The sequence below is a fragment of the Caretta caretta genome, chromosome 3, assembly GCF_965140235.1.
Source record: "Caretta caretta isolate rCarCar2 chromosome 3, rCarCar1.hap1, whole genome shotgun sequence".
In the NCBI taxonomy this organism is placed as follows: domain Eukaryota; kingdom Metazoa; phylum Chordata; order Testudines; family Cheloniidae; genus Caretta; species Caretta caretta.
In genome coordinates this window covers 151,835,727-151,859,152 of record NC_134208.1, presented here as the reverse complement: position 1 = coordinate 151,859,152, position 23,426 = coordinate 151,835,727, and the positions used below count along the sequence as shown (strand labels likewise).

Genomic DNA, 23,426 nt, shown 5'->3' with positions numbered 1-23,426 from the left:
TGGGGACAGCTTTTCAGGAGGCTCCTCATGTTCATCCTACAATGACTCTTGCTGCTCATCCTTGGAGTGGGGCAGGAAAGGGGGAGGTAAGTTTCAGTAGTGGTGTAATGCAGGGGTCGGTAACCTTCGGCACGCGGCCCATCAGGGTAATCCGCTGGCGGGCCGCAAGACATTTTGTTTACATTGACCACCCGCAGGAACAGCCCCACGCAGCTCCCAGTGTCCGCGGTTCACCGTTCCCGGCCAATGGGAGCTGCGGGAAGCGGTGGTCAGCACATAATGTCGCATGGCCCACCAGCAAATTACCCTGATGTGCTGCCTGCCGGAGATTGCCGACTTCTGGTGTAATGGATCAAAATTGTGTCCAGCTCCTCAAAAATAGACAGATCACATTTCCACTGCTGGACTTTTCCTGGTATCCTTGGTTTTAATGTACATTCTCCTGGGCTGTTTGGTCTTTATTCTGCATTGGTGGGTGATCTGGTTCTGGTGCCTTGCAGACATCTGCTTAGCAATGTACATAAAATCTTCTTTATTCCAGTGCCTGGCCACAAGAGCTTCCTGCATTGATGCTTCTTCCCAGATTGTGGATAAGATCGAGCGTCTCAGTATAGCTCCAGGCAGCTGCTCAAGTAATGTTGTAAGGCAATCTGACAGCAATGCAGATATTTTTGAATTAAGGAGCAAATGGGGACATCCAGCCAACTTGACACCAGAGCAGTGGAGGGCACACAGGTATATGGACAAATCAGTGATGGTCACCCACAAAGCAGCATGGGATAGCAATTGGAGGACTGCCAAAGTAGTGCGCAGCTGCAGTGCATGAACATAAACAATAGACTGAATTAACACAATTCATATCAAACTTAGTTCACTTTGAAAGAGGACTCCAGAGTTTGATAAATGCAGTTAGTGCATCACAATGAATGGTGTTTGTGCATGAAAGTGTTTTCAAACCATATTAGCTCAACTCAACCCAGTTTAACCCCCCTGTGTAGACAAGCCTGTATTGCCCACATTTTAGTTTTTATTTGAAGATGCCTTTTAATATTTCCCTCCTGAAATGGTTTAAGTTGGAGGAAACGCTTAACTGGTTTGTACAGAAAGGCCAGATAAATGAACTTCTGACCAAAAAGCTGTGGAATATGAGAGGCAGGGGGATGCCCAAGACTATCAAATTATAGAATAATGCTTGAATAGGTATAGCAGAAATGGATTTAGCAGGGGACAATGGGTTTGACATGAGTTTGCAAGATTATATTAATAAAATTTCTAATTAATTTTGGGATGCCTTTGGGATGCATTGTATCATGGACCAGAATGATTGTTGCTTTTTATATAGCTGAGGTTGGACAATACTATACAATAGAATTCTGTATATACAATAGAATACTGTATATAGTTCTGGCTGTCTCAATACCAGAAAGTTTTCAATAAATTGGATGGAATTCATAGAATATTAACAAAAATTATTAAAAAGCTGGAGGACTGAAATATTTATATTTAGTATTTAAATGATATCATACCAATACATTTATCTAGGTAGAGTTACCTAAATAAAAACAAAATACCTTGCTCTCATATTATTCCAGTATAAAGGAATGAGTAAATAGAAGACAATACAATACAATATTGTACAAATATCAAATAGGCAAACAGAGAGAGAAATGAGTGAGTTCATACTCACTATATATATACTCACTCATTATATACTATAATTAGAATTCTATGAAAGGCCAACTTTTTAGAACAATTATATGAATAAGGGTAAACTTTTAAAATTTCTGGACCTGATCTTTCAAAGGAGCTATGCTGATTCACACTTGCTGAGGATCTGATCCTCTGTATTTTGATACAGGATCAAAGTTAAAGTTGTTTCGATGTTAAATGGTCTGTGTATATGTACTGAGTGTTAAAAATAGTGGCAGAATTGTTTGCGTAACTTTAGTTTTCAGTTGCTATGGTTTTTAATACTTTGGGGTCTTCCAGATATGTTTAACAGTGTATCTTTTCTTCAATTGTGCAATCCTACCTGCAAGTTAACAAAGATTCTGTGTTCTAATCTCCCTTTGTGGATTGTTTTGCTTTTTTTAATTTAGCCTACAGCTGCAAAAACCTCTGTGAGCCATCCAGAGGAAGCTTGAATACTGTTCAACTGTTTCTGAGACAGGCATGCAAATTTTTTTCCTGGAGTACATGTAATACTTATATCATTTCCCCAGTTATACCAATTCCCCAAACCCTCAGATTGTCTCCATCTCTGAATCCCCAGCTAGTCCCTGCTGCTTGGCTCCAGATGCTGGTCATTCCTCACTCCCCAACTGAAACACCACTTCCTGGCTCCAGTCAGTACCACTTTAGAGCCCAATTGCAGTTTTTACTTCCAGCCAGTCCCACTTCATGGACAGAGCACCCAGTCAGCCATGACTCTGCAGTTCCAACTCCATTCTAATTCCAGACCACAGCTGGTCTTCACCTTCCTTCCTATACCTCAGTTTTTTCTCCTCCCTCTGCTAAGAGTTGCAGACACCCTGCTCTTTTATACCACATAAGGTCTGCCAGAAATGATGGAATAAGTACATATACTTTTGTACAAATGCCCTTTTTCAATTCACTACAGCATTTCTAAAGTATTTAACATGTTCTTGAAGATAGCTCTATTTTCCATTACCTGATTTTATGTAAAACTTCATAGTCTGTGACAGGTAATCCAAACAGCTGTTCACCAGATGAATAAGTGACAAATTTCCGCCAGAGTTCATCAAAATTGGCCTGATCAAATTAAAATTTAAAAATGCAAACATGATATACATTTGGTAACTAAGAGATCCTCTAATTATCATAAACTGCTGTCCAATTATAAAGCTATCTTAAGTCTGCAGTATGTATACAAAGAAATATCTAATAACATCTTTTGGTCTCCAAAGGACATACATTTGATTTTAAATCCTGTTCAATTTCTACCTACAGTGGGGAATGTTTTTTCTAGTGTCAACAAGGAATGCCACAATAGCAGCAGATTACAATTGAACAGATTTTTTTAAAACACTGTCTCATTTAATATTACATATGCTCCAGCTAAACAGAGAAAATGTGCACAACAAAGATCTGAAGGAATATTTTATAAAAAAGGATGCGCACTTAAAGCCACATTATATTATCCAGTCAGGAGAAATTAAACATTGTATTAGCTGGTGTGGACACAACTAGAAAAAACCATTAAATAGAGACAGAATTATATAACTTGTCAAGCAAAGAGTACTGCCAGAAGATTGGTAAAAAGCAAATATAGAATCAATTTTAAAAAAGGAAGGATAAGTGATTCTGACAATTACCATTCCACAAGTATAGAGAATTGGAAAATATTTGTATTACTTTTTATAACTAACATACGCCTTTCAGTTTATCTGGGTGATATTACCCTGCCTGAATGCATAGTTAGATCAAGAGGGGCTGTAGAGAAGGAAAGTAGAAAAGGATAACCCATAGCCTAGATAAGAAGCATCCCCTCACACACAATAGTTACACTTCATAATAGCCATGAAGAGGGACTTCTCAGCTCCAACCCTGGCAATGTGACTGTTTGCCAAAGCTGAGAATCTGAACATCAAAACATTGGTCTATTAAAAGACATGCCCTACAGAGGAGGGGTGGGGGGAGTTTTCAGCAGCTGCAGGTTGACCCAGATACACTGACTGGGAGTGAGGGATCTGCAGCAGACAAACTGTAATTTGGTCCTCAAGAGAAGAGCGGACACTGAGGCAAACCCATGTCCACCTAGGGGCTTGAAGGGAATGCCAAGCACAGGTAACACAGTATACACAGAGATCTGTTATTTTAAATCTTTTTCTCTGAGTGATGTGAATCTTTTAGCAAATAAACCATACTTTTTTTGAAGAAACTGCTTCTGTCTCACTGCATATTGTTGCTTTCCACAGGCTCCTGAAGGAAAACTCTTGCAAAGTGCCAGGGATTGCTAATAAATAACACAGTTGGCAATAGAGTCAGGTATCAGGTTTTCAGCTGGAACGCCTGGTCGAAAAGGGAACCTGGCAGCGTCCAGACAGGTGTGCTCTAAGTCCGGTTACTTGTAGTAACCGGCCTCTTCCACTGAGGGGGCAGGAAGAGCAGCAGCTGTGGCTGGAGCCACGAGGAGCTGCTCTCTGCTCCCAGACCTGCTGAGGATCCAGCAGTGTCTGGAGAGACGCGAGTGCCGTGACCTGGCTGGGTCACTTGATGGTGAGCTGGATTCCGGGACTCCAACAAGCGGAGCAAGAAAGGGGGGGTACTCAGAGCAGGGATGGGGGACAACAGACCAGGCACCTGCAAGAGGGGTGGAGAGGGCAGCAACAGCCCAGGCAACAGGTGTTCCAGAAGAGGTGGGGCAGGGAGAGGGGCGACAGCATGCAGGGCAGCAAGGGGGCGAGCAACAGGTCGGGAGGGGCAGCGGTAGCAGGCGGGCAATATACAGGGCAAGGAGGGGGGAACAGGCAAAGCTGCACATGGGGCAAGGAGGCAGCAGAGAGCCTGGGCTGCCCAGCCGCTCTCTGCAGTTGGATTGCTTTGCTGACCCGGCAAGAAAGCCCGGTGGCTCATGGGCCCTGCCCCCTGTCACCATATTCCAGCTCACGGGCCACACCGAAAAAGTGGCCTTGACTCATTTATAGCTCCACAAAGGCCAAGCACACTTGGCTCCTAAAGCTGGCTGAGCCCCGTACAGGGCCTGTGCTCACCAGGCTGCTTTGTGTCCACACTCAGCGTCCCAGGGACCAAGCCACCAGGCAGGGGAAAGCTCCCTGAAAGGCAGACCCCAGCCCAAGGATGGCATGTAAGCATCTGTAGGGAATTGATTTCCTGGGGAGCAGGATTGCAGTCTAGGAGCAGGATACTTTGGAAGGGCATAGGTCACACACGTGCTGGAAAGGGAGTTTGGGCCAGTGGTTACAGCAGAGGGACTGAGAGATAGGACTCCTGGGTTCTAATCCCAGCGCTGTTACAGACTTGCTGGGTGACCCTGAGCAAATCATGTGCTGCTCCGTGCCTCAGTTTCCCCTTCCATAAGAGGATGGCAATATCCACTTCCATTTACAGTGTACTTTGAGATCCCTGGCAGTGAAGCACTAGATCTGTGCTAAGCATTACTGTGACGAGTGGCTGGATCATGGCTCAGAGCCCACTTGCTCCATGCAATTTTCCAGTAAGGTTCTCAGAAGTCTGGGTGGAGCTCTGAGGGTCCCCAGGGAACTGGGAAATGAATAGGAGGGCTTAGTCCCATTGCTAGTGAGGCAAAAATTCCCATTGTTATTGCCTCCTAAACCAACCCCATCCAAGGCAGCCTCAGTGGAGAGGCCACCATGAAGGGGCCCCCCAGGCATTTTATACACTGGGAGTGACCATCCAAGATAGGGATGGCGTCCCTGCATGTAGTGCACCGCTTAAATCCTGGGGAGGCATATTAGCATCAGCTGGAGGATGACAGGAACAAGAGGGAACTTTTTTTTTTTTTTAGGGATGAATTTATTAAGTAACTAGAGTGCTAAACTAAGGGAAAAGAGTATGTAGAATGAGTAAGAGAAAAAGTTTTTAATGAGTCTGCTGAGCTCTGAATCCAGCCAGGGACGGTAGAGAAGGAACAGAGGAGATCGGCCGTGAAAGCACACTATTAAGACAAGACTGGTATGTAAGGCAGGCTCTGCGCATGCGCAACCGGTATGGGTGCTGTAAAAATCTCTGAACGACGGCGCAGGGGCGCACTGACACCTGCAGTGGAGCACTCACAGGGACATCTCTCAAAGAAGAACTATCAGTTGCATACATACAAAATGGGAAATGATGGCCTAGGAAGGAGTAATGCGGAAAGGGATCTGGGGGTCATAGTGTATCACAAGCTAAATATGAGTCACAGTGTAACGCTGTTGCAAAAAAAGCAAACATCATTCTGGGATGTATTAGCAGGAGTATTGTAAGCAAGACATGAGAAATAATTCTTCCGCTCTACTCCACAGTGATTAGGCCTCAGCTGGAGTATTGTGGCACCACATTTCAGGAAGGATGTGGACAAATTGAAAAAAGTCCAGAGAAGAGCAACAAAAATGAATAGAGGTCTAGAAAACATGACCTATGAGGGAAGATTGAAAAAACTGGGTTTGTTTAGTCTGGAGAAGAGAAGACTGAGAGGGGATGTGATAACAGTTTTCAAGTACATAAAAGGTTGTTACAAGGAAGAGGGAGAAAAGTTGTTCTTCTTAACCTCTGAGGATAGGACAAGAAGCAATGGGCTTAAATTGCAGCCAGGGCAGTTTAGGTTGGACATTAGGAAAAAATTCCAAACTGTCAGAGTGGTTAAGCACTGGAATAAATTGCCTAGGGAGATTCTGGAATCTCCATCATTGGGGATTTTTAAGAGCAGGTTGGACAAACACCTGTCAGGGATGGTCTAGATAATACTTAGTCCTGCCTTGAGTGCACGGCACTGGACTAGATGACCTCGAGGTCCCTTCCAGTTCTATGATTCTATGCTCTACCTTGGGTTTTGTGAGGGGCAAGGCCAGATGGCTATAGAAAAGTAGTGGGAGATAGATATATTAGTTCCAGGCTAAACAAATCCCTGGTACCAGGATAAGTGAAATGGCAGCTGCTCCAGGTCAATTAAGACACCTGGGGCCAATTAAGAACTTTCCAGAAGGCAGGGAGAAGGCTAGGTTGATTGGAACACCTGAAGCCAATCAGGGGCTGGCTGAAACTAGTTAAAAGCCTCTCAGTTAGTCAGGTGGGTGTGCATGTCAGGAGCTGTGGGAGGAAGTTGTGCTGTTGGAGAGGCTGAGTAGTACACACCATATCAGGCACAAGGAAGGAGGCCCTGAGGTAAGGGTGAAGTGGAGCTTGAGGAAGTGAGGGCTGCTGTGGGGAAAGTAGCCCAGGGAATTGTACATGTTATGTTTCTAAAAGGTCAGCTACCATAACTGATACTATTAGGGTCCTGGGCTAGAGCCCGGAGTAGAGGGTGGGCCCGGGCTCCCCCCCCAAACCTTTGCCCTCTGATTAATCACTGAGACTGGGAGACAACAGAGACCGTGCAAAGAAGGATAACTTCTCCTCACCTCCCTCGCTGGCTTATGATGAAAATGGCTTAGTAGACTGTGGCCCTTGGAGAGAGAAGGGTTATGTGCAGGGTCACAGTGAGCCTCTGAGGCTAGCGAAATCTGCCAGGAAACGTGGGACCCACGGAGGCAAGGACAGAGCTTTGTCACAGTTTATGCAAATGGTATTGCACAGATCAGATCAAATCAAACAATAAAATCTCACCTTCATTTTCCTGTGTACTATGTTACCAGGCTCTAATTTAATTATAAGTCAATGGGGGATATTAAGTGAAATCAGGAAAAGCTCAATACAGTTGTACATTGAAAGAGAGAATGGGAAAGGGGAGTGTTAAAAGGCTGAGTATGCACTAACTATGCTCCTTTCCTGAGCCAGAGTCTGACCGCTGTGCCCCAATTTGGCAGGCGGGCAGGCTCTGCATCAGCTCCTCCCAGCCCGGCTCTGCAGGCAGCAGGTGAGTCCCAGAAGACGGGGGAATGAGCAGGGTGTGTGTGTGTGGAAAGCGAGCGATGGGGGAGAGGGGGGAGAAGAAGAGTGAGTGGGGGCGGGGCCTCAGGAGAAAAGGTGGGGCAAGGGTTCAGTTTTCAGCTTCTAGATAGTTGGCAACCCTAGCTGGCAACCAGGGTGTTGTAAGCTGGAGGCCAGTCAGAGAGTGGTTGCTTAGCAGGATCCCTCCTCAAAGAGAAGTTGATGAATGGGCCTACCACTTGAAAGGGATAAATCAAGGGACTTATAAAGGGTCTCACAAAGGACAGCCTGTCTACTGATTATCACAATAACTATAACTTATTTCCTTAGAAAAATAATTGAATCAATATTATGGCAAAAAAGTTAAATATTTAGCATATAACCAATGAACAACAAACTTGGCCAAACAAAAATCACTCAACCTATAGTAAGTACGATACCATCACTGTGATATTTGAGCCTTGATTGCATTATTTGACAGCACAACAAATGTAGACAGAAGAAGTAAGAGTGGCCAACATAATACACTTGAATTTTACAAAAGCATTAAATATAGTGGGCCTCTACCTTGTAGAGTCATTTGTATCTGTGCAGACTGAACATAAAGCATTACTCTTCCAATCTGGAAGCACATTATGTGCAATTTGCATTCACTCTTCACAGACACAAATGACTATACAAAATACAGGGCAGTGGAGTAGCAGGTACAGTTTCTCAAAATATTAGTTTCAAAATTACCATAATTCAAGCAGACATGGATAGGAACACTTTTGCATAAACCAAAAATTGGTTTTAGGAAACTATCAAACTCAGCAGCAAGTGTCTAATGAGGAAAAAAAGATTAAAGGGAGCTAGAGGTGTTGGTTTTGAAGAAAAGACATACGGCCATTTGACTGTGACTAACAGAATGAAGCAAAGGTACATACCAACTGTGTATCTTTGCTGCAGAAATCCGTCCCTAAAATCCCCTGAGAATTTCTGTTTCTAATGCAGAAAATGTCTGTAGAAAACACACTGAACAAATTAAGTTCTTCTTCTTGTTGTTATTATTTGCATCACAGCAGTGTTTCAAGGTCCCAGTTGAACACAGGGCCCACAGTGCTAGGTGCTGTATAATCACATAGTAAGAGACAATCCCTGCTCTGAAGAGTTTATGATCTAAGTAATTTACAGTGTAATGCTCAAGCTTATCCATCAATTCCCATGTTCCATAGATAGTAATGGATCTTTTTCTAAACTCACTTTGATTCACAACTATGACTCTCAATTTAACATTTCAAAAATTACTTTTTTCTTACCTGGAATATTTGTAACCTGTTGCTAGCTTCTTGTGGGGGTGTATTTGGAACCATGGGTCCTTCCTAAAGCAAACAAATTGTTAACAAAGTGAATATTAACTCTTCAAGTGTGTTAAGGCAAATTGTATATTTACAAACCATCAGCATGTACAAAATTGTTTAAATAGTCAAGGGATATATGTAAGGGGTATATGAATCACTGAAGTGTGTCCATAAATCCCACTAATGCCAAAAGAATTATAGAAGTGTATCAAAGGAAAAAATATTTTAGATAAAATAGAAATTTCTGTAGTCTAATCAAATTTAGTATTAGTAGATAATATACTTTCAGGTTTTACATATTTTCATCCTGTCAAAAATAAAGCAAGAATGCCCAAAAAGTGACTTGAGGCAACTCTTTACTTTTATCAAAGGTATAATCAAAGTTACAGAATACCCAATCTGCCATGTATTGCTTTTCTTTTCACAGAGCTTACTTTCACTGGTATTTATAGAACTGCACATAATTTCTTGTTAAGTATAACTTGAGGTGTTAGGAGTGGAAGGGAGGAAGATAGAAAGATTAACATACCAGTAACTGTATTTCAAGTATATTGACTCTGTAGATCTGCATTATGGGATGCAAACCCATTGTGCCACAGAGCTTGGAATCACTTTAAAAAAAAAAGCAGTGCCCATTAGGGCTGTGAAAGTATCCCCCATGACTGTTAAAGCAAAGAAACAAAGGGCTCTAGTGACACAACATCCTTCATTTTTTCCACTACTTAAATCCCACTTCTCTGAAGTTTGCAAGGAGAACAAAGAAGGCAATATATTCAAAGAGCTAGAATTATATTTCTCCTTTGAGACCCATCCATGAGACTGACGGTAAAATTTTCAAAAGCCCTAGCATGAAATCAGTGGGACATAGGCCCCTAAACAGAAATGTGTGAATAACTGACTTTTCCATTGTTGGTCATATCAAAAAACAAAACAAAAAATTGCTTCAGGTTGACCCAAATGAACATTTTTTTTACATTTTTCAGTGTACCAAAGTAGTAAAAAAAAATTGTTTCGCCACAAGCAAAACATTTTGTTTGATCCAAAATGAAATATTTCATTCTGTTTTTAAGTTTTTCTAACCTTTTTAAAACAAAATTGAAGTAAATTTCTAAACAAAGGTAGTTTTGTTTAAAAAAATCATAACGTTTAATTCAGAACATTTCAAAAGAAATTGTTTTGATTTTTTCCAAATTTTATTTTCCTGACCAAAACAATTCAGCAAATTCAACAAAAATTCACAAAGCATTTTTATTGCCATGATCTGCATTTTTCATCTCAGAAAATGTTACTGCGATCTATTCCTAAGGCACTTAGGTGCTTTTGAAAATGTTACCGTCAGTAATATGAGAAAAAATGAGCTGATCATTAAGATCAATCATTTATAAAAGGTTTAGCGCCTGATCTTTAGTTAGTGAAAATCAGGGTAGCTTCACAAATGAAGCATAATTGCAGTCTCCACTGAACTTGCTAAAGGAGTCAGAAGCATCAGAAAATGCTTGGAGAGAATGCTGAGAAAATACCCTTAGCGATCGTTTCATGTTATCTGGAAGATGCTCCATCAAGACGTATCTAACTGTGCTCTGACTGAATAATGGGTATGCTAAGGAGGATTACCAGAACTGGGAAACCAATTAGTCTATGTTTGTCTGGGAGAGGGCTTGGAGGCTGGAAAATTCCTAAACAACAGAATTAAGAAGCCAGATGTTAATGCTAGGATTTATATACCCAGGAGAACTCACAGATTACACTCAGGAAGCTTGCAAGGAGCAGAAGTAAACTGAGCATGCTTTCATAGAACAGAGAACTTTTTTGAGTATGGGACCAGCCAACATCAAAGGAAGCTGACCTGGAAGAGAGACAGAGGGACTCCAGGATTCGGAGGGGAAGCCATGAACTGCAGGAAGGGGATTCTGAACACCCTAGAAACTCTGACCTAAACCCAGATCATGCTCCCAAGTGGTAATGAAAATGAAGTGAGGAAATGCGCGTAGGGATTTATTATTTATGACTGGATCTGTATAGCTTTTCTGCTATCTAAAGCAAGGAGTAATTGTGTTTAGAAACCTTTGTTTGTGTTATATGCTTCACCTATCACATGTCCCTAAAGAGTTAAATTATAAGCCCAGAATGCCCATAAGGTTGGAGTTCTGGGAGATGGTGTGGTTAAACTACTGGGGAATCTGTGGGAGAGGAAAGGAGACACAACAGTAATCCTGGGGCAGAGGCTAGCTGGGCTGCAAAGATACATTTCCAAGAGGGGATAACAGAGAGTCTATGCACAGGAAGTGTGCCATTGAGACCAAGGAAAGAGGCAGTGCTGCAGCATGTTCAGACCAAGGGAAGCTTAAAGTACACGGGGCCCAGGGATGTGGGACCCAAACCCAGCAGCCGGGTGGGTGTCCAGGAACAAGAGCTGTCTGAAAATGCATATAGGCCTTTTTTATTTTATATCTTTGGGTGAAAGAATAAATAAAACTTTATTTTGAATAAATTGCTTTTGAGTCATATTAATCAGCTTGTTGGTCACAGGCTCCCAGAGAAAAGTCTTACAGGTGCTAAACTCAGTTTGGTCTGTCAGATAGACATGATTGAGAAATAGCAGGGCTGCAGCACAGAGATGAAGATTAGGAGTGGTAAAACTGCATGGTTCAACCCTCGAGAGAGATTAATGAAGGCGGGTTTATCATCTGAGGGGTACACTTAAGAAGGACTAAAAGGGATCTGAAGCACAGCTGACCTAGTAACTATGACAGAAGGTCTGTTGGGTTACCATGCCCTCAGGAACTCAGACAACTCAGCAGATCAAAATTTTGGCACCCAACTGTTGTAAGCCATATATTCCGAGGAACTGAACCACAAGCCCAACAGATAACTTAATTACCGTGTCATATGATGTGTCAAAGTTTGCCACATCTTCACGAAAAATTTCAACGGACTCTAACAGATTACTCTTAAATTTTGGCTGAACTTGAACCAACTCATCTTGAACACTGACCTAAAATATAAATGAATGTCCATTTATTAATAAATTATTGAAATAAAGTTATTTCTTTAAAAATAGTAATAAAGAAAGGGATGTCAATTCTATATAATCAAGTTGATTTGTTACATTAAAAAAAACTACAGAAGCATTGGACAAAAAATAGCTTTTTATTCAGACAGCTAAATATAAAAACAATGTTTAAAAAAAATCCAAACAAAAAATCCAAACACTTTCAAGGCATTATTCTCTTACAAGATGCTGTAACTTCCTCATCTTTAGAAAATTCAGAGTGGTCAAAACAAACTAAACTTAACTAACTAGCTACACAACAAAACCTGGACATCGTTCATATTCAGAGATTTTTTTAAAAAGTATTAGGGAAGAACAAAACAAAAGGATAGGATTCAGCTGCATTCTGACACTATGAAATGTGGGAAGTAACTTACTTCTCTCACTATCATTGTAAGAGGTGACCAATTCCTACATTGGCTACTCCTGGAGCAGTACAGTTTATGTATTAATCCCTTACTCTCATATAAGCCTAATGACTCATATTATCTTCTAATAAATAGTAGCAAAAGGACAGTTTCAGATACTTACAGCTTTGGTCTGTAATTTGTTAAAAGAATATCTAAGTGTATCAACTCCTTCTGATTCCTCTTTTGTCACCTCAACTTCAAATCTATTTAAAATACTATAGGCTTCCTATAAAAGAAGAAAAAATAATTATGATGCAATTCAAATTTATTTGCAGGAATACAAAGTTTGTAAAATATACTTTAAAAGAATACAGCCAACTTAGTTTAGGCCCAAAATATACGTTTTGTTGTTTTTTTTTAAAAAAAGGGGTTTGGATGAAGAAGAGCCAATCTCTGAGCACAACAGATACAGCTAATCTTGTAATGAGCAGAGCTATATGAAATATTAGAGGCAAATTTAGAAACACTAGACATTGTCTGTGTTAATGTTCACAGAACCACCTAAAAATGTATTATTATATAACATGTTTTTCATGCTAATTACATTTTTTCAAAGTAGATTATTAATTGTATACTAAAAATTATAACCAACTAAGACAAATGGCTGAGTGAAGCATGTAAGTCATTTGCCTGCTGTTGTGTACTTGTAGCGTGTATTCACTACAGCTTATGACTGCCTGTGAATACATAGTTCTTTCTTTCCTGCAACCCTCTATGCTCGGAAACCTCTTTCTATCTCAGCCCAAGCCTACGCCATCTCTTCTTCTAAGTATTCCCTTAACCCACACTTCAGTAAGGCTTATGAAAACTAGTCCTCCCCTCAACAAAGCATTAATTAAATCAATGAGGGCGTAAGGGGGACAAAAATCAAACAAAAACATGGAACTAACAAGTAACTTGCTAATTATCATTACTCTATATCCTGGTTTTTATCACATTCCTGGTTTATATGTTTTCCACTTAGGGCACAATCCTGAAAATATTTATATTTAAAAGTGATGTACTCATGTCAGTAATCCCACTGACATGAGTGGAACTCAAATGTTAGGAAACTCTATAGCAGTGGTTCTCAAAGTTTTATATTGGTGACCCCTTTCACATAGCAAGCCTCTGAGTGCGACCCCCACTATAGATTTAAAACACTTTTTTTATATTTAGCACTATTATAAATGCTGGAGACGAAGCAGGGGGGGTGGAGGCTGACAGCTCGCGACCCCCCCATGTAATAATCTCTCAACCCCCTGAGGGCTCTTGACCCCCAGTTTGAGAACCACTGCTCTATAGTATATACTGTAAACACTTTGGGTCAGGACCTTATCCTTACACCCCTCTCTAAGTACGTAGGATACATATGGAGCTATTAAAATAAATATTCATCAGATTCAGTAACATTTTCCCTACACATCTATAACAACATGAATTGGCTATACTAGAAGATATGTTGAACACTGCTGCTACTATCAGAATTTATTATTGTACTAGAATCCCAAGAACTGGTAGACTGGATGTTGGTGCATGGTAGATTCCCACTAAGGAACAAGATGGCTTATACTTTCCTAAAACTACTGCTGTTGGTGAAGATACTGTTCCATGTCTCCACTTGTGCACATACTTCTCTTGTCTAAACTCTACCTATTCTTTTAATCTTGCTGTTGGTGGTATTTACCGCTTCTATTAGTGCTGCTAGCTTAAATTCATCAGGGAGCTGTGTGGATGAGACAACTTTTCTCACAGTAGATATGTTTTGGGCTGCTATAATAACAGAAATTCCATATTTGAAATAGATTCGAACTCATGGATAATGGATCATTAGAAAAGAATGTAAGAATCTTGGCCCACCAGGATGACACGAAGGACAATGAATGACTCAGTGATAAATGAGGGAGGGGGGAGCTTCCTTTTATGGACACCCAGCCAGCCAGTTAGCTATAAAACCCCTCTTGGTGCTCTTCTCTACTTGCTTTACCTGTAAAGGGTTAACAAGCCCACAGGTAAAAGGAAAGGAGTGGGCACCTGACCAAAAGAGCCAATGGGAGGGTTAGAACTTTTTAAAATGGGGAAAAAACTTCCCTTTGTGTGTTGTGGTTCTCTGGAAAAGAGGGGAACAAGGAGCAGTTATGCTGTGAGAAGCTTAAGGCCAGATATGGAAATCATCAAATCATATCTAGAACTACTTATTTAACAATGCAGATATGTAAGTAGATCAGGAATGTTTAGAAAGACACAATTAGGTTTATTTATGTTTTTTTCTTATTGGCTTGTAGACTCCACTGTGCTAACCCCAAATGCTTTTTGTTTTGCTTGTAACCTTTAAGCTGGACCTCAGGAAGGTTATTCTTGATGTTTAATTTTTGTAAGTGGGTTTTTTAAATCTAGCAAAAGCCTAAGTGCCAAATGTATTTTCTTTCTTTTTGTTTTTTATACAATTTACCTTTTTTAAGAACAGGATTGGATTTTTGGTGTCCTAAGAAGTTTGTGCATATGTTGTTTAATTAGCTGGGGGCAACAGCTAATTTCCTCTGTTTTCTTTCTCAGCTCTTCCCCGGAGCGGGGGTGAAAGGGCTTGAGGGTACCCCACAGGAAGGAATTCCCAAGTGCTCCATCAAGAATAACCTTCCTGAGGTTGCATTTGGGTGGTGGCAGCATATACCCATCCACGGTCAGAGAAAAGCTGTAACCTTGGGAGGTTAATGCAGCCTGAAGTGGCCAGTATTAATTTTTTAGAATCCTTGCGGAACCCCACCTTCTGCACTCAAAGTGCCAGATTGGGGACTCAACCTTGACAGACTCGTATACCTAATTTGAAAAACAGACACAGCGTTTGTCTAAATTAGGAAAAACGGGGCTTGTCTAAATTAGGGAAATTTGCACCAGTGTAACTGCATCACTATGGTTACATTGGTACAAACCTCGAGTGTAGACACACTGTACTGGTGCAATACTAGGTTTTCACTGTGAACACAATATGCAATTATGCTAATGCAAATTTCCCTAATATAGAAAATTCTTATTACTCTTATTCTTTAATGTCAGTGACATCCAACATAGAGAACTACTGACATCAAAGAAAGCAATGAAAGAAAGATTCAGTCTATTTTATCTGACAAAATTACAACACCAGGTACACCACCAGGTGCACACTGAACTTTGTTACATTGGCATGTGCTTTTCCTGACTATGCCTTTGCCTTTATATTTGTTCTTTTTGTACTTTTATAATCATTTGAAATATTTAACCACTATCTTTCTGGTATCATGGTAGTATAACCAGTCTTCAGAATGGAGAATGTTAGCGTTTAGCCTTTTCCCTCCTTCCACAAAAGATGGACAAATTAAAAAAAAAAAAGAAATTAAAAGAACTGGGAAAACTAAAAGAACTTACACTAGAAAAATTATGCATATACCTCTGACAATGTACTGTGACTTACTAAATGAAAAGTGGCTCTGTGCAGGGAATCTGGAAGGCAGAAAGATAAGATTGCAGAAGGCTCTATCTATGCATACAAAAAAGGGTAGGACTAGGATGGTGAGTATCAAGAACAACAGAAGTGTTGCAGCAGGGAGCTAAAAGGGGAGAAATAAGTATTTTGTTTCCCACCCCTCAAAGTGGAGACTGAAGGAACATATACTCATCATTAGGGTTCTCCAAGTTTATTTAAAAATCCCAAATTCTAAATAAATTATTTTATTTCAAAACAATAAAAATTAAGAACTGTCTTACTTCAATAGGTCCTAAGGTCATATCCATTTGTATTTCATTATCACGTATGCTAGACAAAGCTTCCATTGCAAATCTGACATCATCTAAGTCACGAATAGGTCGAGATAATTTCTTCAAATATTCAGTTATAAATGATATCATGTCTGACATTTTCTTCTTATATTCCTCATTTAAGTAACGACAGAGTAGCATCTTCCATGCTTTGGCTTCAATTGACAAAGCGAGTTTCAATGGTCCTGGTTTAAAAAACCCCAACACTTAATTGCATCTAAATTTTAATGCTCTGAAGACAACTACACTACTTATACAAAACAATCATGTGTATATCTTTAAAATAGAATTATAGTCAGAAAAATTACTATATAAAGTGAATTGAATTACTTAATTCTATTGTTTCATAATCATTTAAAAGTTATTTCACTTAATCTCTGGTTGCTTTATAAATTTTATCAGCTTTAAAGCATCTTTATAAGTTTATCTCACGAAAAGAACAAACGTATAAGACAACTAACAGAAGGAGAAAATTATTCACTTATACTGCATCATTTCAAATTCACAGACAAGATCCTCTTTTCATGTAAAATTAGTATAGCTTAATTAAAGTCAATGGAGCTAAACTGATTTACATCATCTGAGAATTTGGCATCTTGGGCCTGTACTCCTTTACATGACTGCATCTGGAATATGCCACAACTAAAATTTTGAATTGTTATATCATATCATAAGCAGATAATACACACACACCCAAAAGAGAAGCAGAGGAGCCAACAACTCTTTCTATTACTGGTTATTTTTGGAACAAATAAGAATTTCAACAAACAACATTTCTGAACTCTAGTGATAGAACATAAGTAATTGCTCATCTAATATAATCATTATGTTCATAAAACAAGAATTGCACATAAATTACTTCTTCTATTATGTTTGCCAAAATGTTTTAATACAAGCACTAAACAACTGAAAAAGCATGTTGATGATCATAGATAAAACTTCTAGAAAGAGGCTTACATTTTTGAACCAAGGATGCTGAATGTTCTTATGGTCCATACATATTGCAGGTTTTTCTTAATCCTACCAAGCTATTAACTTCCATAATATCTTGTGACAACGAGTTCCTCAGGCTCATTGTGCAACAAATATTTTCTTTTATGAGTTCATATTTGCTATCTTTCTATTTAACTGAATGTCCCTTATTCAAAAAGATGAATTGAAGTGCCCAATCTACCTTCTCTATTCCAACCATTCATTATATCTTTCTCCTGTCCTTTCTTGTTCATTTTCTCTTTAAAATAAACAGACCCAATTTTTCAATTTCTCTGTATATGGAAGTTTTTTCCAGGTCTCTAATTCATTATTTTTGCCCAATCATTCACTTCCTCTATTTCTGCTATATTATATACATATATATGTGTGTATGGTGTAGTGTATTTATAGCCGTGTCGGTCCCAGGACCTTAGAGTGACAAGGTAGCTCACTGTACCTTATATCATATATTATGTACAAAGAAAAAAGAGAAATGTTCATACCTGTATGTAATTCAACTGGACCCACAATAATAGTAGGTTTTAAATCCTCAATCTCTTGTTCAAAAGTAGCATAATGAAGAATTTCTGCTCTGATTTCAGTCAGAGAGGGACTGCTAGCCAGAAATTGCTGTGGGTAGTTTAAACTCTCAGTTAATAAATGGTCTTTTTTATCTCATCAGTGAAACAACTTTAATATTATATATCACATTTTTAATGTGTCAAAGTTGTTAACCTAAAAGGCCAAATTTTGAAATTTCTGCTGTAATGGGGTGTTCACCCCACATTAGCCCTGAAGGGGTTAAGGTGGTCAAGGAGGGGACACTTAACCTCTACAGTTGCACCTGACAGGAGACTCAGGGAATTATAATTACTAATTGCAGATGACATCCAGCTGAGGGAGACGATGGAAAATGATTAGAGGAGGTTTGTAATAGAAGGAGGATGCAGGGAGAGAGTCTGAAGTCATTCTCCAGGAGCAGAGGTGGGAAGGAGGAAACCCAATGTGGAAAATAAGCCCTGGGATCCAAGCCTTGGAAGAAGGGTTAACCCCAGAGAAGTTGTGAGGAAAGAAACCCTAAGAAAGCAGGATAGAAAGAAGCCCAGGGAAACATCTGCCAAGATGGGGATTGTATCGACTTTGGCAGCTGTTTCCCTGGGCTTCTTCCTACCCTACCTTCTCAGGCTTTCCTTCTCCACCCCTTTGGGTAAACCCCCATCCCTCAGGGTCAGAATCCCAGAGTTTCTGCTCCCCCATGAGATTTCTTCTTCTCTCCTCACTAGGCAAAGAAAGTGATTGCAGACTTCCACATTGAAGCTCTCTTCTGCTCTCACTTCCTGGCTTTATACAAGCCTCACCTACTCCTGCCCAGATGGGCTCTATCTTCAATTAGTGCTTGTCAGTTAAGCCTAAGTGTCCCTCCAGGTGGAGTTTTCTAGTTTAATTGGCCCCTATTGGGCCCCTTTACTTCTTTAGGACTGGTAAGGGATAAACACCCCATCATAACCACACCATGAAAGAGCTGCATCAAATATATGTGTACTTCCCACAACTGTATGGACAAATTGAGTAATTCCATGCACAAGTATCAGTATGTACATGCACCTATAGGATTTTGCCCCACAACTGTCTATGTGTTTGGTTTTATCATTATACGGGCCTTTGAAAATTTGGCCCTCAGTACACTAAAATAGCGAATTATATATTCATTGTTGTTGTGGATGTATTATCTAATATTTCTTCTTAGACTACAAAACGTAGAGTAAAGATGTAATTTTTGATGTGCAGCTGGACATATAATTACTGTTTTGTTAAAAAAAGGAAAAAAACCAAGGTGAGGCTATAAAATAACTCACTGTTAGCCATTGTACACCATACTGTTATGTCACATTTGAGGAAAAAATTCCGCTTGAAAGGTTTTACTTTTAGAGTCCTGAGGACAACCATACTCCAACTCTTCTCTTGAAGTGGCCCCAACTCCTTCCCACTGCTGAGTGTCCCACTTTTCCCTCCCCTGTCTCAACTGAGTATCAAGTAATGAAAGCTCCTCTCTCCACTCCCAGTCTCTTATCTGAGTACAGACCAACTTTAGGCTCCATGCCAGCCTCTCTTTCTCAATACACTCTCCATATGTCTGACACCTCTCTTTCGCAGGTTCCTTGCATGAGAATGCATACAGAACAGGCAGTGAGGGGAAGCTGGACGTATTGAGAAGACAAGCTGCATGAACCGGGAATGGTTCCTAGCAGGATTGATATGAAGCAAGTTAGGATTGTCTCTGAGCAACAGTCCCAACTGTGCTCAATGTGCCACTGAAAGAAACCCAAACTCATTGTATTTCCTAGTAATAGCTCCCTTCAATCTATTCTAGGAAACTGGACAGTCTTAATTATAATTAATAACTTAAAACTGAAAAGTGTCATAAGGATAAATGTTCTGCAGCAAAGAAAAAGAATGTATCAGTTTTATTTAAAGGGAATATAAATTTAACTGCACTTCCATTCTGCTTCCATTCTGTTTTCAGTTTTCAAATCAGAATAGTCAATCACAAGTAACAGAGGTGCTGTCTTTTGAATAACAGTTTATTTAATCATAATTGGAGTTTTTTGAGAGTGTTGTCTTTGTACAGTCACAGTTGTGGGATGTGTCCTTGGATGCTGCAGGACTTCTGAACCTTCTAAAAGAGCAGTGTCCATTGAGTGCTACATGAACTCTCTCTCACATTACCAAATATCCAGGGCTGAAGTTATATATAAGAGATGCAGTCCCCAACTATCTCATTTCCTTCTGCTAAATCTCAGAGTTCAAATCTCACCTAAGAACTGTCAGGAAGATGGGGATATGGGTTGGTAGTGTGAATATGCAGAGGCAACACTCTCAGAGAACTCCAGTTACTAGTGTAAACTAAAATTTTCTTCCGCATAGCGCCCTCTGCATGTGCCCACTACTTGTGAGAGTTTAGCTAGCAGTACAAACCACAAGAAGAGGTGGGTGGAGAAGTACTAGTTGAATGGAGACTAAAAACTCACCTCCCAAAACAAACATCTATCATGGGAACTAAAGGTATGTTCTACACTGTGATTAAAAATCCATTGCACTGTGTTTCAGAGCCCAGGTCAGCTGACTTGGGCTCACAGGGCTCAGGCGGCACAGCTATAAAACTGCAGTGTAGACCCAAGGTCCCCCAAGTATGGGGCACGCCTCCCTAGGGGGACATGGACCAACGTCCAGAGGGGCACAGAGGGGCCGGACCAGCCCCTGTGGGGGTGGGAGAGAGTGCCACCCAGCCCCATGCCAGCCCCCAGCCTTTTGTTTTAGAACTGTTTGAGTTAATTTGGCTGAGTACAACCCTGCTTCTTCTCAAGGACATCATCCTTGACAGTGAGTTGTAGAAATTCCTTACTTGGTGCACAGGCACTTTTGGGGTCTGTCAAGGTTCCTCCCCCACTCTGAACTCTAGGATACAGATGTGGGGACCTGCATGAAAAACCTCCTAAGCTTATCTTTACCAGCTTAGGTCAAAACTTCCCCAAGGTACAAAATATTCCACCCTTTGTCCTTGGATTGGCCGCTACCACCACCAAACTAATACTGGTTACTGGGGAAGAGCCGTTTGGACGCGTCTTTCCCCCCAAAATACTTCCCAAAACCTTGCACCCCACTTCCTGGACAAGGTTTGGTAAAAAGCCTCACCAATTTGCCTAGGTGACTACAGACCCAGACCCTTGGATCTTAAGAACAATGAACAATCCTCCCAACACTTGCACCCCCCCTTTCCTGGGAAATGTTGGATAAAAAGCCTCACCAATTTGCATAGGTGACCACAGACCCAAACCCTTGGATCTGAGAACAATGAAAAAGCATTCAGTTTTCTTACAAGAAACTGTAAGTGTAACTTTTATTTTAATAAAAATAGAAGTAAATAGAAATAAAGAAATCCCCCCTGTAAAATCAGGATGGTAGATATCTTACAGGGTAATTAGATTCAAAAACATAGAGAACCCCTCTAGGCAAAACCTTAAGTTACAAAAAAGATACACAGACAGAAATAGTTATTCTATTCAGCACAATTCTTTTCTCAGCCATTTAAAGAAATCATAATCTAACACATACCTAGCTAGATTACTTACTAAAAGTTCTAAGACTCCATTCCTGGTCTATCCCCGGCCAAGACGACTACAGACAGACACACAGACCCTTTGTTTCTCTCCCTCCTCCCAGCTTTTGAAAGTATCTTGTCTCCTCATTGGTCATTTTGGTCAGGTGCCAGCGAGGTTACCTTTAGCTTCTTAACCCTTTACAGGTGAGAGGAGCTTTCCCCTGGCCAGGAGGGATTTCAAAGGGGTTTACCCTTCCCTTTATATTTATGACAGGGTCATACAGTGTCTGACGTGTCCTTGTGTCCTGTACCATGGGCATAAAGGATGGAGCTGTCCCAACTGCCCCCCAATCCCTTTGCTAAGACAGAACCCGTGTTACAGGATTTCACAATAGAGAGAAAAGATGGCTGGTCGTAGGAGATATATATTGACAACACATCTAAGAATGACACTTACTGTACGGAAAGTAACCATTTCTTCTTCAAGTGCTTGTCCACATATAGTCCGCTCTTGGTGTCTCATAAGCAGTGACCTGATGCAAGGAGATGGGTGCTTGGAATCTACTTAAAGATTGTAGTACCACTCTGCCAAAAGAAGCATCAGACCTTGATGATTCTATCATGGAATTTTTGTTGTTGTTGATTTTCAGGCCTAACTCAACAAAGTGTCAGAAAATTTGATGAATGGAATTCTCCAATTGTTGATGTTACTTCCCTCGGACCAGGGTTACTGTTACTCCTCATTTCTGAAGTGAGCCACTAACACTGATAAGCATTTGGCGATGCTCAGTGCTGTCAATAGTCTAAAGTGTAGAACCCTGAATTGGTAGTGAGGCTCTCCTTCTTGAAACCTTTGGCATTTTCCATGAGAGGTGTGACTGGAGATATGGAAGTATGCATCTTGCAAAGCAAGAGTTAGAATCCAGTCCTGTAGATCTAGCAATGGAATTATGGAGCCCATAGTTACCACTTTGAAGTTGAAGTGGCAAAAGAAGGCATTGAGACACCTCAAATCCAGGATATGATGCTATCCCCTTTTTCTTTCGTATTAGAAAATAATTGGAATAATAACCCTTCCCCCTGTACTGAAATGGAAATTCCTCTCTTGCTCCTAGATCAAGAAGGGATTGCACTTATTGAAGTGAGAAGAATGCCTGAATCACAGCAGGGAAAGGGGGTGAGTGGTAGGCAGTGTACACAACTACCCCACCAAGATTATTTCTAGAACTCAGCAGTCTGATGTTATAAGGCTTCATGCTCCTTGAAAATAATAAAGGCAGTCCCCAAATGGGAGGAAGAAATGGTAAAGATCTTGTGGACTGATTGTTGGACAACCGTCGACCAACACACCAAAAGGATTGCTTTGAAGTGGTCACAGCATGATAGGTGGCTGATGTAGACGTCAGAGGTCTCCTGTTTTGGAAGCACTGCCTCTTGGAGGTTTATAGAGCCACTGATGGTAAAAGGCATTCAAGAATGTTCTCTGCCTAGAATATGACTGTAATCATCCCTGCTTCCTTTTAGGAGCTGATGCATATGTTTTGTGACAGGGCAAAGCCAGATGGCTATAGTAAAGTAGTGAGGAACAGGTATGTTAGCCCCAGGCTAAACAAATCCCTGGTACCATGGTAACCAAAGGGCAGTTGCTCCAGGTTAATCAAGACACCTGGGGCCAATTAAGATCCTTCTAGAAAGCAGTGGAGATAGTTAGGTTGATTGAGACACCTGAAGCCAGTCAAGGGCTGGCTGGAACTAGTTAAAAGCCTCCCAATTAGTCAGTGAGGCGCACGTGTCAGGAGCTGTAGGAGGAAGCCACTCTGTTGGCGGAACTAAGCAGTACAAATCCATATCAGGCGCAAGGACAGAGGCCCTAAGGTAACGGTGAAGGAGATATTGAGTGAGGGCTGCAGTGGGGAAGTGGCCCAGGGAATTGTACACATCCTATTTCCAAAAAGTCAGCTACCATAGCTGCTACTATTAGGGTCCCTGGGCTGGAGCCCAGAGTAGAGGGCGGGCCCGGGCTCCTCCCTCCCCTCCCCGATTAATCACTGAGACTGGGAGACAACAGAGACTGTGTGAGGGAGGGTTGCTTCTCCTCACCTCCCTTACTGGCTTATGATGAAAATGGCTCAGTAAGCTATGACCCTTGCCTCTAGAGAGAGAAGGGCTACATGGAGGGTCACAGTGAGCCTCTGAGGCTAGTGAAATCCGCC

The 23,426-nt window shown here is 40.8% G+C and overlaps 1 protein-coding gene across 1 annotated transcript in view; it reads right to left on the bottom strand.

Moving 5' to 3' along the window:
* Positions 1–23,426, bottom strand: part of DNAH8 (dynein axonemal heavy chain 8) — a 598,059-nt gene that overhangs the window by 332,927 nt on the left and 241,706 nt on the right. The window contains exons 28-33 of the mRNA XM_048843472.2: positions 17,618–17,744; positions 16,092–16,327; positions 12,493–12,597; positions 11,791–11,904; positions 8,868–8,930; positions 2,672–2,772 (exon numbers count right to left, since the gene is read on the bottom strand). Of these exons, the coding sequence (XP_048699429.2) occupies positions 2,672–2,772; positions 8,868–8,930; positions 11,791–11,904; positions 12,493–12,597; positions 16,092–16,327; positions 17,618–17,744 (746 nt within the window). The remainder of the gene's footprint in view (positions 1–2,671; positions 2,773–8,867; positions 8,931–11,790; positions 11,905–12,492; positions 12,598–16,091; positions 16,328–17,617; positions 17,745–23,426) is intronic.